At 41.9% G+C, this 17092-nt stretch overlaps 2 protein-coding genes across 11 annotated transcripts in view; one reads left to right on the top strand and one right to left on the bottom strand.

The window, feature by feature from the left end:
* Positions 1-1000: 1000 nt before the first annotated feature.
* On the bottom strand, positions 1001-17057 carry RIOK3 (RIO kinase 3). 3 transcript variants are annotated; one of them, XM_065668121.1, is made up of 14 exons: positions 16369-17057; positions 14968-15032; positions 12358-12479; positions 11344-11489; positions 11111-11215; positions 10464-10573; positions 9396-9539; positions 8382-8509; positions 7175-7363; positions 6547-6706; positions 5458-5538; positions 5280-5369; positions 4704-4811; positions 1001-2352 (listed from the first exon to the last, which is right to left on the bottom strand). In XM_065668121.1, the coding sequence occupies exons 3-14, from the start codon at positions 12423-12425 to the stop codon at positions 2251-2253; spliced, it is 1431 nt and encodes a 476-aa protein (XP_065524193.1). In that variant the 5' UTR covers positions 12426-12479; positions 14968-15032; positions 16369-17057; the 3' UTR covers positions 1001-2250. The 3 variants fall into 3 exon arrangements, with proteins under 3 accessions (XP_065524193.1, XP_065524192.1, XP_065524191.1); XM_065668120.1 differs by lacking the exons at positions 14968-15032; positions 16369-17057 and adding an exon at positions 13536-13707; XM_065668119.1 differs by lacking the exons at positions 14968-15032; positions 16369-17057 and adding an exon at positions 13536-13607 and having other exon boundaries at positions 7175-7360.
* TMEM241 (transmembrane protein 241) overlaps positions 16816-17092 on the top strand; it is a 56036-nt gene continuing 55759 nt past the window's right edge. For 7 of the 8 annotated variants that reach the window (XR_010610164.1, XM_065668125.1, XM_065668123.1 and 4 more), the window contains exon 1: positions 16816-16990. Coding sequence is in view for 6 of the 8 variants with exons in the window: in XM_065668125.1 (XP_065524197.1) it covers positions 16919-16990 (72 nt within the window). In the remaining 2 variants the exon portion in view is untranslated. The remainder of the gene's footprint in view (positions 16991-17092) is intronic. The other variant, XM_065668126.1, reaches the window with a different exon arrangement.

The raw sequence follows: 17092 nt of genomic DNA, 5'->3' as shown, positions 1-17092 counted from the left end.
TATCAGATACTAGCATGGTATAATGTGAACAACCCCTTGCTAACTTGTAACCCAGTTAGTCCAACAGGGACATCAGACAAGAGAAACTAAAGTCAGGATAAGGACTTACCACAAGTCATTTGTTCTGCAGGGCCCTTCTGCGTCATTGAACAGTTCTATGCTAACTAGAGAGGACAAGTATTTCTGCAGCATTTAAAGTACCTTAAAGTTTATCAATCTTTACAAAATAATGATAATCATAATTGAAAAAAAATATCTTTTGCATTTTAGCCAAAAGTTAGTTAATCCAAGGCCAAAATTTAAGGAATTCTACTGACCTTTAACCTTCTCCTACTTCCCAACAGTACAGCAAGCACTTTCTGAAATTGCAACAGGAATATTAAGATTGAAATTGAGGTATACAGGGTGAAGGGGAGGGGGTGCCTCAGTTTGAACTGACAGCTCAAAAAACACCTTCCCCTCACTTCTGTCCTCTCTTCTACCTTGATGCAACGAACATCCTTCCTAGACAAGCATGTTGTAAGGTACTAGCAACTGCTTTTTATTTTTTTCTCTAAGAAATTAAACTTGTAATAAGCCTAGGATAGGGCTATCCTTTTCACTTTAAAAACCACCTCTGAAGGAGAAGAATTTATTGTATTTGGCAGCAGCAGCTTTTAGTCTCCTGGAAGGGCTTTGATAACTGTAGCATCTTCCTCTCAGTACCTATTCTGTTCCTTCCCCAATACCTTTACTTTGGGCAACTGTGTCACTGAGCAGCCTGGAATGGACTTAAGTCTCCAAAAGACCCAAGTTCCTTTATTTCAGAAGTGAAGGGTAAGTGCAAGACAACTTTCTCATCTAGAAAGGGGAAGATTATCCAAGTACTGGGATGAAACTGGCATAACCATCAAGGCTGTTTACTGTTTATGTAGTAGTTGTTAGGATGCATTAGTGCAGTCCTACCCTAACACACTGAGGAATCCTTGAAGGCCTGTACCATGCCAAGAACCATGAAGAATACCACCACAAAATGTTAAGTTTTTACTTTACCATCAGTTTTCCAACCAAAAAGAAGAAAAAAAAAATATCATTTTCACAGCACACTGTGAGAATGCCACTGTAGCCACACAATATTCTGCTGTTGATAAAGAACAGCAGCAGAAACAGTCATCAGTTAAAAAGAAGCTGATCAGAATTTCTTAGTTTCAAACCATCCCACTACATCAGTTCATCTTTAAGTGCACTGGAAAGAAACACTGCTAGGTTTTTAGAACCTGCTAAAAAAAAAAAAAAAAAAAACAAACACAAAACACTGACATTAAGAATAAAAGCATGAAAAAGACAAAATTGAGTATTTCTTTTGTACTTGTAAGCAAAAAGCTTAAGTTTAAAAATAACAATGATCAACATTTAGTTTTCATAATCTGTGATTATCTTTGTGGTAAGAATGGTTGATGATCTACCCAGCATTTCAGTTTAGAGACAGGAATATTATCAAGAATTGACTACTTGGAAGCATCTGTATATCAAGGATGAATCTAACTGATCTCACTGGGCTATGCAACTTGGATGCAGCCCTCAGCATTCCATCACCAAGGAAGTCCTCTGCTGGTTGAATTCAGAACTATTTCTCTTGTAACACCCAGTTGTATTTACAGATACGATCAGAGCCACATTCCATGTACTTCAAATTAAAAGGGTCCATACTTTTGCATTTATAAAGAAAGTGGTTTGTTAAATGAACATTTTCATATAACTGCAGTGCATAGTTTTCATTTTGCATTTGATGGAGAAGGATGGAAGATTCACCCACATTGTGTCCATACACAATTTTTAGTTTTACAAGTAGCAATAGAAAGAGGGACTGCCCTAGTATGCCTTCCCACTAAGTATTTTAGACTACCTAGATGATTTTTAAAGGAGTTTTTTTGTGGGTTTGTTTTCTTTTTTTAAACTAAAAGATATAAACTCTCAATCATGCAAAATATGACCACCTTGGCTACATTCACCTAATGAAACTGGGCAGTTGGTGAAGTTGTCAGACCGTCTGAAGAGGTAGTGAGAATCCATTCTCACAGTGCCAGCCTGACATGTGGGCTAAGTTAAAACATAAAACCAGAGGCATCACCATACACTCGCTGTGTTTTCCGTTTTGGCATTCGCAGTCAACCACACTCTCTCTTGACATGGGTAGTTGGCATTTACCAGTGCACCAACACAGAAGCAGTAAACTTGTGTTTTGTTACAGTAGCAGCTATACAGTCAGTGCTATTCATCATATATAGGTGGGTCTCCACTGTTTGAAAACCTCGACAGTTTCTTTCCATGATTTTGCACATGATCTTCATTCCTCTTCTCCAAGGCTTCAATCTAGAGAGACAAAAATAAATCCATGCTGAAATCATAGAGCCATGCCTGCACCAGAATCGTTCTAAATTATGTTAAAGCGTAGCTTGAGGTGACTGATCAGGTATAGACAGTACTGCTATGTCAAAAACTTAGTCACGTGGAGGAAGCAACATGATTTGGAAGTACAGCTGGAAACATCTGTTTTCAACAAGTTCCTAAAACCAGTAGCACTCCTTTATAGTTTCTCATGCTATGTAACTGAAATTAGAATCATAGAATGGTTTGGGTTGGAAGGGACCTTAAAGATCATCCAGTTCCAACCCCTGCCATGGGTAACCACTAGACCCATTGCTCAAAGCCACATCCAGCCTTGAACACTGCCAGTTGCAAGGAGGACTGAATGATTCTTACTTCAGCTGTATTCCCCACAGTTTTTTCAACTCTGAACACTTCTACTGTAACTCAGCCAATCCATCAGCACTGGAGAAATTTGAAGTAATACCAATGTTACAGATCCACTGCAGTCATTTTTAGTGGTGAAAGCTGAAGGGAGTTATACTCCTATGTTTTGTACAGTCAAAGTAACACAGTACAGTAGCTTATTTTGATCTTGTTATGTTTGGATTACTTCCTCATACTCCAGGGGAGATAATTTTAGTTACTCACAGCTAAAGTCAAAGTCTGAAGTTTAAGGCTGGGCAGCTCAAATTCACCTTTATGTAAACACCAGCATAAGTCTTTCCCATAAAACTTACATGTACAAAAGATGACACAAAACAACAACAAAAAAACCACACCCCACACCCAAGTGCTCATGACACAGTCAGTGAGGGAACTGGGTTTTGCTGATACATAAGGACTGTGGAATCACAGAATCATAGAATAGTTAGGGTTGGAAAGGACCTAAAGATCATCTAGTTCCAACCCCCCTGCCATGGACAGGGACACCTCACACTAAACCATCCCACACAGGGCTCTGTCCAACCTGGCCTTGAACACCGCCAGGGATGGAGCACTCACAACCTCCCTGGGCAACCCATTCCAGTGCCTCACCACCCTCACAGGAAAGAATTTCCTCCTTATATCCAATCTAAATTTCCCCTGTTTAAGTTTTAACCTGTTACCCCTTGTCCTGTCACTACAGTCCCTGACGAAGAGTCCCTCCCTAGCATCCCTACAGGTCCCCTTCAGATACTGGAAGGCTGCTATTAGGTCCCCACGCAGCCTTCTCTTCTCCAGGCTGAACAGCCCCAGCTTCCTCAGCCTGTCTTCATACGCGAGGTGCTCCAGTCCCCTGATCATCCTTGTGGCCTTCCTCTGGACTTGTTCCAGCAGTTCCATGTCCTTTTGATGTTGAGGACACCAGAACTGCACACAATACTCCAGGTGAGGTCTCACAAGAGCAGAGGGGCAGGATCACCTCCTTCGGCCTGCTGGTCACGCTCCTTTTGATGTGGCCCAGGATACGGCTGGCTTTCTGGGCTGCAAGCGCACACTGCTGGCTCATGTTCAGTTTCTCATCGACCAGCACCCCCAAGTCCTTCTCTGCAGGGCCACTCTGAATCTCTTCTCTGCCCAACAGTGACACTGTGTTCCCTTTATCTTTTCCTCACTTTGGGGATCCACCGCAGGAGTTAACTAGTTCCACACTCCCACCTACTACATGCTGGAACCTACACTGTCATTAGGAACTGAGCAGAACTGCCATGTTGCCCTTACTTTAATGAATAAATATAGAATGTTTGATCACTTATTTTTTAAATGTCTGATAGTCGGAAACATGCCTTGTTGAGCTACAGCCAAAATCTGAAAGTTAAAAGCCAAAGGTGACCAAAGATTCCTAGCCCATATTTATGTTAGCATGATTCCAGGCTTAAAAATTGAAAACGTTAGCAGTGTTTTCAATGAAAATATTGAAAACCAGTTACATTACAGAAAACTTCTTATGGAAAAATTTGAATGCAAGTCAGTCAAAATCTAAACTATGAAAACTAAGCAGTAGAATTATTATTTTAACCCAGCTTTCCTTTCTCTGCACAGCCTTTAACATACGTAAGGGAAGACAGCAAAGCTAGCTTTTCAACTAAAACAGATCACTAAATTTTTCTTAACACTGAAAGCAACAGTTGTATGCAACATAAAGCCTTTTATACTTGGGAGCAGGGGAAACAGGAAAGGGGGTGGAGAGGTCTGTCTGATCTTCTGAAAAGATTTGAGCTAGGTTGAAAGAAACTTTGAAAAAGAGATGCAGAATGATTGCTGAAATTATACTCACACACACTAATCATACAAACTACATGTGGAAAGTTAAGGTATCAGAACAGCTGCTATGAGCTAACCAAACTGAAATGTTAAGATGCAGAAAGACATACCTCTTCTTGGAAGTCTACTTCGTTGTCAGCTGTAATATTTAAACCTGAGACAGCATTGAAGAGTTCACGTTCATTAAGTGCTTCTGCCACACCTCCTCTCTGGAAGAACTAGGCAATATAAAAAGACACATTAAACACTTTACTACACTAAACAAAACATTAATTTCCTTCCTGACATCACAATTACACTATGTAGTCAAAATGACACTTCTGCTTTGGTTGAACTGAAGACAGAAATAACTGAAAGTTTTAAGTTCTAGTGGTACCATTTCATTCTTGCACACTTTTTTCTCCTTTCGGAGAACAATCAATACAAAAAATACATGAGTAATCATATATACATATGATTATACCATATATATGGTCACCACATATATATATATATATGGTCACCGTGACCATATATATATACATATGGTCATATTATCTCATATATATATATATATATATATATAAATATATATGGTGACCATTTTTTAATGGAGTTGTATTAGTTGTTTGTTAGTTAGCTCAGAATTGATTTTATCTTGGAAACCATTCTGCGTAAGAGAAGACAGTCAGTTGAAGAGATCCTACCTGTGAAACATTCCTACAGTCTCTGAACAGAAACTCAAGTCCATGAGGATGGGTTGGCTCCACAGACTGGCTGACATCAATTAGCCACACCTGTAGTCACAGAGAGATAGCAATTCACTTGGTATTAACATTTCACATTACATGAAACCTTTCCTTCCCACATTGAGGATAAGCTCACCTTCCCATCATGCCAAAGCATGTTGTATTCACTCAGATCGGCATGGACCAGGTTGCACTCCTTATACAACTGCTGCATCATCTGCAAGGAATCAAATTAATGAATGAAGTATGCTACACTCCAAACAAATATATTGTGCATGACTATTTCCCCAATCACCACCCAATTTATATCTTGGATTTTTTTTCCTCTAAGTCTTCAGTAAAGTTCCATACAGGGAACCATAGATTTGGCAAACTGCCAGCAAACTTTTTAAGCTTTTATCACCAAGCTTAGCTTTGGCAAGTCAGAAGAATCAGTCTGCTAAACTCAAGTCAGCTCTGCCAACCAGTGCATATGCATGAGACAGATAAACACGTTTTCAAAATATACCTGTCCTTCTCACCCCTATCACACAGGAAAGGAGTATCACAGTTTTAGATACTGAATCCTAACTAGTATGCATATTCACTTAGAACATGGCCATGTTGCATTACGGGTCCAAAGATTTGAGGCACAGACCATCTGTATTATCAAGCTGCTGGGATGGATGGCTGGTTTGTTTAGTCAGTTTGATTTGGTCTATAAAGTAATAGCAAGTGGACAGTGAGCAAGTACATGTCTGAAACAATTACAGCAGGTAATAGGAAATTAAAGTATCTACCATACAATGTTCTGATTCATTCTCTGATTTCTAGATTTGCTAGAAAGCAGGCTGGGGAGGGGCTATCCACTGGAGAGTGCTTAAACATTGTAAATTAAGTGTTTGGTATGCCCTGACAGACTTCAGAGAACCTTGTAAACCACATATTGCTTCTATAAAAGGAGGACTACTTGCTCATAATTCCTCTGCTGCTAAGTATTTGTTTGTCATCAAGTTCCAGCCCATCTTCCACTGGGATTAAGATTAAATTTATTTGGTTTAAGGGCATAATTTCTTATTTATTTTGAGTCACACATTAAACAGCAGCAAAATAAGCCTTTGGACTCCGTATCTTGGAAGTGGTGCAAGCATCCTGAAAAATAAATAAATGCTGATTTGTCCTTTAAAGTTATTCCCCTAAAAGAAAACACAACCCAGAACTGGAAAAGAAATCAGCATTGTCTTACATTAAGAGTCTGATGGTAGGCCTTTTTCATATCTTCACTACTAAGTGTTACATCCTTTAGTTTAGGAGCTGGGACTTGATCCTGGCCAATGAAAGACATAACCAAGACGTGTTTCTTAAGGAGAACCACTTTAGGACAAGGAATTCCTGCATTTTGCATTCTGTGGATCAGAAAATTGATACTGATTAAGAAAAACAATACGAAACCCCCCAAACCCTACAGTTCTAGTTCCTGCTTATTATCAGTCATTAAGAGACACAAGTGAGAAACTTGATCCAGACTCAAAAAGCCACTGAGACAGGCCAATTGAAACCCGAATAAATATATATATATTTCACAGTATTTCACATAGGAAATTTTGAATCTTAAAGTCCCAAGTAGGTCTAAAAAAACAAGTCATTTCTATAGCTACAGCCTAACTTCATGGGCTTGTACATTCTGCTACTAAATCACTGGAAATGCTGCCAATTCATTAAACTGTAAGAAACCAACAGTTTATTCAATCTGTGCCAGGTTGTACATTATTTAGCCTAAAATCAAATCAAACCTTCTACCCAGACATATTTTCCTTAAAACAGAAAATGGGAAACCAACAGGTATTTGACAGCTACGCCATTTTTTTCCTTACCTTGTTAAGTTATGCATTTCTTTCTCAGCCCACATACGAATAATCTTTCGTGGATTCAATCTACCAAAGCGGTCTTTAAATCTGTAGTCATCCTTAATGTACTTGTCACGGTTCTTGAATTCATTAAGAGTTGTTTTAAACACTTTGATAGCACATTCTGGAGGTATAACTTTATCTTCAGTTGCACTTCTTGTGGAAAAAGTCCAATATACAACAAAGTTAACTATTTACATCTTCACAAGCTAATGCAAGGGTTTCTTATTTTTTAAAGATTTCAAGATAAAGCAATATTTAATACAAAATCTGCTTTCCTATCAAATTTGGAAGCCAATTCTACTGAAGTTTCTAAGAGTTCTATAATTAAGCTTATATACCCATTTGGGTTTTAGCATTTTGATTATATGTTGCTTATCAAATAGGTTGCATCTCCTAATCTGTTAATATTTTATTTAAATGTCATAGGTAAGAAGAGCTCTATTAATGGATGTACTTGCTTCAAGAAATTATGAGTGAAAAAAAAAATTTTGTATTAAGAAAAATAATGGAAGTACCACAATGTTTGTTAAGCACCACAAAAACATGGTGCATATTTTCCCCCCACCCCCAACTTACCCCCATCTTGACATCCCTTGATTACCTGTATTTTATTAGTTATTTCTGAAGCACCACTATTTTGAAGTGACTTAAATGCAGTGCCATCACTACCAACATACCACAGTCCTTCCAGCATGGTAGTCTTTAAAACAGGACTCTTGCATGACTTGCAAAGTGAACAGCATCCCAACACTGTTCTCAAGGTAACCCAAAAGTAAAAACAGCACCACCACTGAACTGCACAGATGGAGCTGGTAATTCAGCAGTTTGTGTGGAAAGACAATCTTCAGGCAGCCTAAGATGATAATGACAGCTCTGTAGTCTGGGGCAGGTCAGTGAAAGAGTTCCTCAGAATTTCAAGACTTCTTTCTTACAAAAGAAGTGTGTATTTTTCCACAGAAAGTTACAGTGGATTTGTCCCTGCTCATTAAATGGTCTCCAGCCTCTAAAGTGGGATTTTTTTTACTTTACTGTTGGTACCATTTGGTTTTCAGATTCTTATATTATTATTTGCAAGTACATTAATACAAACTTTTAAATATTTTTGTGGTTTCTTCTTTTAAAACCATCTCTGGTATTTAAAGCTACTGTTAGTAACAAATAATATACTTACTCTCCTCCATATGCATGAAAAACAACAGATTCTTTTCCTGTGCTGATGCAGCCTGTGATGGTCTCCAGCATTCCAGAATTGATCATCTTGTACATAAGTAAACGTGTTTTAGGATCCACTGCTTTCTCCTACAGACAAAGAAATATATATTCATTAACATAATTCTTTGCTTTACAGTGGATTTAGAGTATTTATACACTGCGAGTGTTCAACTAGGTGGAAAGAATAATGTATTAAGAGCATTCTTTCAATTGACAGAGAGGGGAAAAAAACCAACCAACCAACCAAACCACAACAACAAAACCAAACCAAGCAGATGAAACAAAGCAAAACTGCTCCAGCACTGTTATCTTAAGATTCAGTACTCTCAGGTACCTTATCAGTTGTGTTTCATATACAGTATTTTAGCAATTCAACATAAAGTACAGATTGTAGCTCAAGAGCTCTTTCTACAGTGTTTTCAAGAAGTCTTTAGAAATCATAAATCAAAATATCCCAAATATTATATTCTTCATATATCAAAAACTATAAAGCAAAAACACCCAGATTCAAAGTCCACAGCAGGCATTACCAGAGGCCCTGCTCTAAACTCACCCATAAAGCATATCAACTGACTTTCTAAATTATTAAGTCAGAGTTTATTTGGACACCTCATCTTCTTGAGATTTGCTATGAAGACATATTTGGATCCACATGGTTCAGCTGCAGAGGATTAACCCTCTGGATGGTTTCTATAAGTAATTTCTAGGCAGTTTATTCATTGTAGCTATTAAGAGACAAGTTTAGAAAAACAAAGAAAAAAAATGGAAGCGGCTTAATCTTACTTTGAGCTGGTTCTCACAGTAATGCAGCTTAAATAAAGACAGCCTTTTACTGGTAGGAGCTGGCTAATACAATTCCTCCAGTAATGTTTAACTGTTTACTAAAAATTGAATGTTTCAAGAAATTACTCAAACTGTGTTCAGCTATTACACCACATAAAAAGTATAGAAAAAGACTTGATTAAAAACATACAGCAGTGGAATGCTCCTTCTTTTCATGGAGTCTTGCACTTCGACGCTCCTCAGAGTATGCATGTTGCTTTAAGGCATTGAAGACTTGATTTGACAGCTTTAAGTCCATCCCAATTCCATCCCCGACTTGGAATTCAGGTGCAAACTACAAGTAGAAATAATAGAAATTTAAGCACTGTTACTAGCAGACACCAAAAGCTGCCACAAGGATAAATTTCTTATTCTAATTTGGAAAAAAACCTACGGTAGATTAGGACCCTACGAAACCCACTTTGTGTAATGCTGTCACTCCATTAAAAACCATACTGCTCTGAACTCAGAACCTGAAGTTCTGCCTAAATTGATACAAGATGACCTAACATCCTGTAAAAATAGCACTTGCGGTATTTCCTTATTTGCAGAAGTTGCACCAGTTACATTAAAGAAAACGAAATGTTTACACTATGAAAAGCTGCAAGCTGAACAACTGACTGAAAATTAGTTCCTTGGCTCATCAGGCAAAATGAATTTTAAAAGGTGTAAAACTTGCAACAGTTATACTTTTCAAAAATAGCCTTGGTGTTTTATTTGCCAATACCAAAATTGCTGATAGTTGTTTTGCCAAAACAGTTCTGTGCAAGTTCTTGAATCACGGTCATTTACAAACTATTATTAAACAAAGCGGCTCTTCATCAGGGACTGTAGTGACAGGACAAAGGGGTAACGGGTTAAAACTTAAACAGGGGAAGTTTAGATTGGATATAAGGAAGAAGTTCTTTCCTGTTAGGGTGGTGAAACACTGGAATGGGTTGCCCAGGGAGGCTGTGAGTGCTCCATCCCTGGTGGTGTTTAAGGCCAGGTTGCATGAAGCCTTGTGTGGGATGGTTTAGTGTGAGGTGTCCCTGCCCATGGCAGGGGGGTTGGAACTAGATGATCTTGAGGTCCTTTCCAACCCTAACTATTCTATGAGTCTATGACATCTCCTGCACAACTCGAACTGCATATTTGAATAACTAATCCAAGCATTAGTTCTTTGGTTGAATTACAGCATTCTCACACATAGAGTAAGTTTCCCCAAGTTTTTGCTTACATTTTCCATGCGAGCAGTGTTCTTTCTTCCACATACCACTTCATCATGTTTAGTAGTAATGTCTTTTCCTTTTCCTATGAAGCCCCTTCTAGGTGTAGTAGTAGGTTTATCTGGCAGCAGGAAGAAAAATAAATCAAACTTTACATATAAAAAAAACATTAATCAATGCTCATAAAGGTTCCACAATGCCCACAAAGGTAACAGTTTTATTTATTAGATGGAATAAAAGACTTCAATTGTATGATTTTAATGCAGACTTCTCTTATCCTAAGCATGACAGCTGCTTTTGCTATGTAATGACTTACTTCTGTCTTCTCTGGGGTGTCAGACACACGTGTTAAAGACAGCAATACTCAATATGTGCAGAAACCCCAGCCAAACGTACATGACAGATATGCGTATCCAGTAGCATTTGCCACATGCAATAGTTGTTTTGCCAGATTCAGCCACCGAAGCCAGTATACTGGCAGACAGAAACCTGAAGTTACCTGCCTAACTTCCTGCATAACACTTCCCAATTAGGTGACCCGATTTTACATGAAACTGGAATGTCTCCTTACATTCAAAAAAAAAAAAAAGTATTTAATTATGTCATATTCTTAGGTCTATTAACTGAAGAAAGCATGGTCTTAAAAGCCACCACATACCTGCTCTGTAAGGATCATGACGAGTATCCTGCCAATCAACCTCATCCTCTGAGCTGTCACTGTCATAGGGATGCACCTTTCGATAGTTTTCAAAGGATATGGAGACTTGAGAAACAAAAGAAATAACCATGTCCATGGTTATCAGGGGTCTGCTACTTCCTCACAGCTCTGTCAACTTAAGCAGAATGCCAAGAATATCTCCAAAGCAAAAATATTTCTTCTAATGAGGGTACCTTTGCTATCTCCATTGATCTTCTTCTCTTCACGCCGAAGCTGTGCATCATATTCCCTGTCAAATTCCATCTGCAGCATCTGAGCTAGCATTAGGTCGCTAGAAGTGTCAGTATTTTCTCCTGTAATAAATGGTCCTTCAGCAACACTATGTAAAATTAAGCGGAAATTTTAAAAGTTAGACACAATAATCTAAACAGACACACTGCTTTATACCCTTTCAAAGACCATTTTATACCATTTTCATACCAAAGACTTCATGCAGAGCTGCACAGAAATTAATAGATCTCAACTGTCTGCTCCCCCTCCAAGCCAACACTAAATGGTAACATAGCATGACTTAATTTCACTTTGCTACTCCCTTACAATGCAAATAGAACTTAAACTTCTAGTTGTTTACCATTCTATATGAAGCCTTAGGCTCTATTTTAAGATGCCCTCCATGAAATTGAAAGAAGGCATACAGGTATATATATGTGTGTGTGCATATTTCATTAACAAACATATAAAAGCAAATTTAAAAATAAACAAACTGTTGCTTTGCTTAGTTTCACGGAAAAGACCATAAACAAAACACATATGTGTTTAAAATTAGTAAGAGCTTGGCCTGTATGTTTAGAACATCCAGGTATTAGGGGGATATAGGTGATGCACCTGACAGTTCCCCAAAGCAGTTTTGTACACTGTTAACAAGTCTCTGAAATGGAAGAAAAAAACCTTCAAGCAACAACATTCCTGACAACATTTCTCAAAATAAGCTTATAGAGACTGGTGTAAAGCACCCAAAACAATACAAAGAAAACATCCGGAAAGAAGGAAGTGTGACAGAGAAGAGAATCTAAGGAAGAGTTTTAACTGGGGAAGCCAACTTCCCTGAAGACGACCTGAAGAAGTAGAGTTAACAGGCAAAGAATTTACTGTATCACAACACATTAAACACGTGGTAGGAAAAAGCACAAGAGATAGAAGACGGCTTCATAACTACAGAAATCACTAATCCAGGACTTAAAACTTACGCAACCACTTCAGGAAAAGCAGCATTTTCTTCTTCCAGTTGCAGCTCTTTTGCCAGCTGTTCACTCATTACATCAGCAAATGAACATGATATTGATGTTGTGTTAGGGGCTCCCCATGGACACTGTGAATGAACAAACATTTTCCTCAAGTAAGCAAGAAATACAGTAATCAGGATAATTAGCTATCTCTGGGTCTAAAATAAGCTCATGTTATCTTATAAAGGCGTGCCTGCCTCAGGTACTTAGGGAAGTATAATGAACTAAACTACACAAAATACCTGAAAGAGTAGTTTCATAAAGTCAAGAGGGAGAACTGTGATTGAAAGCATGTTCATGGTCACTTACTAATGAGGGGTGGGGGAGGAAGTCAGTACATCAGTACCCTTTGAAGACAGTGGCAAAGCCTTTCCATAAAATCTGCTTACAGACTCTATACAGAACTTCTCTTGGAATACCACAACCATAATGGCTCATGCACAGCTTCCTCTGCCGTGAAAGGACAGCCATCATTAACATCCCCTCAAAATCACAGGAGCATGCACACAACTTTGCTTGGAGAGGCAGGGTTGAGGAATAAGGACTCCAAGTTGTGACTCACTGCCTACCGCCTTGATAACCACATTCACTGGGATCCAGTTCCCTGGTTTACCATCAGAGTTTGGCAAGACGCACATTTATCGGGTTTTAACAGCAGCTCTCTCCACCAAGGACATAATCGCTAGCCGCAGCGAACCACGCCATATCTTGCCCAGCGCGGCTCATTACTCTCTTGGACAGCGGAGCCAAACCTTCACTTTCCCAAATAACTACAGCCCTGTCTTCACTGACACCGCTGCGCGTCCTCTCCGCGGCCTCAGCCGCTCCAAGGGAGGCGGGAGGCAGAAGTGCGGCCGCGAACCAGAGCGACCTGCATGCCGTCTCCCTGCGCGGGCCAGAGACGACGCCCCGTGCCGCAGCTTGCCTTTGTTCTCCCGACCCGCCTCCCAGGAACCGGGCCAGCGGCGACGGCACCTCCACGGCCCCGAAGAGTCGAGGTGCCACGGGGCGGATGTGAGGTGCCGGAGGCGAGGTGCCGGACGCAGCCACGCGGGCAGCCGCCACCGCCGCCACCATTAAGGCCCGGTCGGGCCTGCGCCCTCCTCTCCCCTCCCTATAGTCCGGCCAAGGCCGGCCCTCACCTTGCTCCGCCAAGCAGAGCCCGGCCCGGCATCGGCGGCAACTCCGACCGAGTCCATCTGCACAAACAAGGGTGGGCTGGGGGAACAGCAGGGAGCTCTCCGTGCTCAACGACACTCCGAATGCCAGACCTTCTGGGTTCTCCCCGGTTGCCTCTCACGTCACCTGCCGTCAGGCTGCCCATTGGCCGGCGGCTCGACGCCTCACCCACCTTTCCGGTGATGTCAGGGGGGCAGCCCGGAGGTTTACCGGTGGGCGCTGGAGCTGGCCTCTGCCGGCGGGGGGCGGAACGGGGGTAGACCTGGCACCTTGGAGCGGGAACATGGGTCGGAGTGCAACGGCATCTGCCCGCGGAGCGGTGCTGACGGCAGGGCACACAGCGCCAAGTTACAGCGTGACGTTCGCGTTTACAATCACAGAATAGTTAGGGTTGGAAAGGACCTCAAGATCATCTAGTTCCAACCCCCACACTAAACCATCCCACAGAGGGCTCTGTCCAACCTGGCCTTGAACACCGCCAGGGATGGAGCACTCACAACCTCCCTGGGCAACCTATTCCAGTGCCACACCACCCTTACAGTAAAGAACTTCTTCCTTAGATCCAATCTAAACTTCCCCTGTTTAAGTTTTAACCCGTTACCCCTTGTCCTGTCACTACAGTCCCTGACGAAGAGTCCCTCCCCAGCATCCCTATAGGCCCCCTTCAGGTACGGGAAGGCTGCTATGAGGTCTCCACGCAGCCTTCTCTCCTCCAGGCTGAACAGCCCCAGCTTCCTCAGCCTGTCTTCATACGCGAGGTGCTCCAGTCCCCTGATCATCCTCGTGGCCCTCCTCTGGACTTGTTCCAACAGTTCCATGTCCTTTTTATGTTGAGGACACCAGAACTGCACACAATACTCCAGGTGAGGTCTCACGAGAGCAGAGTAGAGGGGCAGGATCACCTCCTTCGACCTGCTGGTCAAACTTCTTTTGATGCAACCCAGGATACAGTTGGCTTTCTGGGCTGCCAGTGCACACTGCAGCCGGCTCATGTTCATTTTCTCATTGACCAGCACCCCCAAGTCCTTCTCCGCAGGGCCGCTCTGAATCTCTTCTCTGCTCAACCTGCAGCTGTGCCTGGGATTGCTCCAACCCATGTGTAGGACCTTGCACTTGGCATGGTTGAACTTCATAACGTTGGCATCAGCCCAATGAAATGTTCTGTAAAATTACAGCTAAACAAAGTAATTTGCCACACATTCACCTAATAATTCATCTCCTAATAAAAATAGTTAAAAATCTAGATAGAGGAGAAACTTAAATTCATATTACTCAAAATAATTCCAAAGCTGTATAGCAATTACTTAATATGTAATTCAAATTAGTCATGATAAACAATATTGGCAGAAATTTATAATCTCTAACTGTAAGTTGCTTACAAAAATGCAAACCTGCCTCTGCAGTTTGCTGTAGGAAGATCCATCATCTTTGCCCGAGTCTCACAATTTTAACAAGAAATGCTGGAAGAAGCACAAAGAGAGAAATCACTGTAATATTTTCAATTAAAATGACATGTCACTAAAATAAAAAGTCTTAACGTATTCTTATCACATGCTTACTTTGTAGATACTCTGTAGATATCTGTAAAGTTTTCTTATTCTTTTATAAAGCTTTACAGGCTGAATGTTTGGCACAATGCAAAGTATTCCCTTGTTTGCAAAAAACACTCTCGACATGCTTACATAAACACATGCTCTGCAAAGTGGAAATTCTGTATCATCCACCACACCATCTTTGTCCATTACAGTGGCACATCAGTGCCACTGATCTCTGTAGACCTCAATGGACCAAACTTCTCAGCACTGGAAATCTGATGTCTGTTTTGGGCCATCTCCTTCCAGTCCATATGGGATTGTATCTGTGCCTGGGGAAATCTAGATTGGATATTAGGAAAAATTTATTCACGGAAAGGGTTGTCAAGCATTGGAACAATGTACCTAGGGAAATGGTGGAGTCACCACCCCTGGACGTATCTAAAAGACATGTAAGTATGGTTCTCAGGGACATGGTTCAGTGGTGGACTTGGCAGTGCTATGTTAACTGTTGTTTTTGGTAGTGTTAAGGGTCTTTTTCAACCTCAATTATTGTATGATTTTTTCGATTCTGTGATGGACCAAAACACTTGGAATTTGTTTTGGTACAGCAGAGACCACTGAGCTGTCAATGCTCTAATGTAGCAGGTTAGACAGGCTCACTTTATGGACTGGATTTGGCCTCTGGTCTACTAGTTAGGGCCCCTCTGACTCCCCAGTTTAGGCATTGTTCAGCTACTTGTTCATGCTGCTTTGCTCCATCCTCTAAAAATGGGGTGTATCTGTACAGAGAGAGCCCTGTGCTTTTCATTACCTGAGCAAAGCCAAGGTGAGAACAGCAGAGATAGGGCCTGGCTAATACCAGATCTGGGAAGAATGAGGCTTACCTAAGCCATAATAAAAGAACACCCAGTAACCGTCCCTAGGTAGGGCACATCTTTCACTGCTTCTCCACTTCCCTGGGATATTTATTGCTTACTCATCACTGATGAATCACAAAATGGTTTGGGTTGGAAGGGACCTTAAAACTCATCCAGTTCCAACCCCTACCATGGGCAGAGACACCTTCCACTAGACTAGGTTGCTCCAAGCCCCATCCAACCTGGCCTTGAACGCTGCCAGGGATGGGGCAGCCACAGCTTCTCTGGGCAACCTGTGCCAGGGACTCAGCACCCTCACAGGGAAGAATTTCTTCCTTATATCTACTCTAAATCACCCCCCTTTCAGTTTAAAGCCATTCCTCCTTGTCCTGTTCCTACATTACCTTTTAAGAAGTCCTTCTCCAGATTTCCTGTAGCCCCTCTTTAGATACTGGGAGCTTCTCTGAAGTGTCATTTGGAGCCTTCTCTTCTCCAAGCCGAATAAGCCCAATTCTCCCAGACAGTTTTCATAGCAAAGGTGCTCCGGCCCTCTGATCCTCTTGTTGGCCCCGCCCTGGACTTGCTCCACACCCATCTTGTGGATCTTGGGGATCGCAGCGCTGGAGGCAGTACTGCAGGTGGGGTCTCATGTGAGTGGAGCAGATTGGGAGAATCACCTCCTCCGACCTGCTGGTCACGCTCCTTTTGATGCAGCCCAGGACACGGCTGGTTTCTGGGCTGCTACCGCACACTGCCGGCTCATGTCCAACTTTCCATGCCCAGTATCCCAAGTCCTTCCCCGAGGGGCCGCTGCCAGGCGGCAGCGCCGGCCCTTTAAGGAGGCGGTGCCGGCCGGCGGGGTCCCGATTCCCGTTGGTGCTACGTGTCGCTGCGATGGTTGCCGCCAGCCGGGCCTGTGTACCCGGGCGTTCGCGGCGGGGCGGGCGGTGACAGATGTATCTGAAGAGGCCGGCGGGTGGCCTCGCCTTCTGCCTCTTCTACCTGGCGTCCTGCTTCACCAACAAGGTGAGGGAGGGCGGGGAGCTGCCCCCTTCTTCTCCAGCATCGGAGGGACCAGGGCAGGGCGAGGCGGAGGGGATGCAGGGCGCTGGGCAGTCTCTCCGCTGT

This window comes from Lathamus discolor, chromosome 2 (assembly GCF_037157495.1).
Source record: "Lathamus discolor isolate bLatDis1 chromosome 2, bLatDis1.hap1, whole genome shotgun sequence".
NCBI lineage: Eukaryota > Metazoa > Chordata > Aves > Psittaciformes > Psittacidae > Lathamus > Lathamus discolor.
The sequence above is the reverse complement of the archived record's forward strand: the minus strand, read 5'-3'. Positions and strand labels throughout refer to the sequence as shown.

Coding starts and splice junctions, on each gene's coding strand:
- RIOK3 (XM_065668120.1), bottom strand. CDS start 13,592: ATGGACTCGGTCGGAGTTGCCGCCGATGCCGGGCCGGGCTCTGCTTGG. Junction 11,216..11,343: donor GATCAATGGAGATAGCAAAG/GTACCCTCATTA, acceptor TTGTTTCTCAAG/TCTCCATATCCTTTGAAAAC. Junction 5,370..5,457: donor TGCTTTGGCATGATGGGAAG/GTGAGCTTATCC, acceptor CTGTGACTACAG/GTGTGGCTAATTGATGTCAG.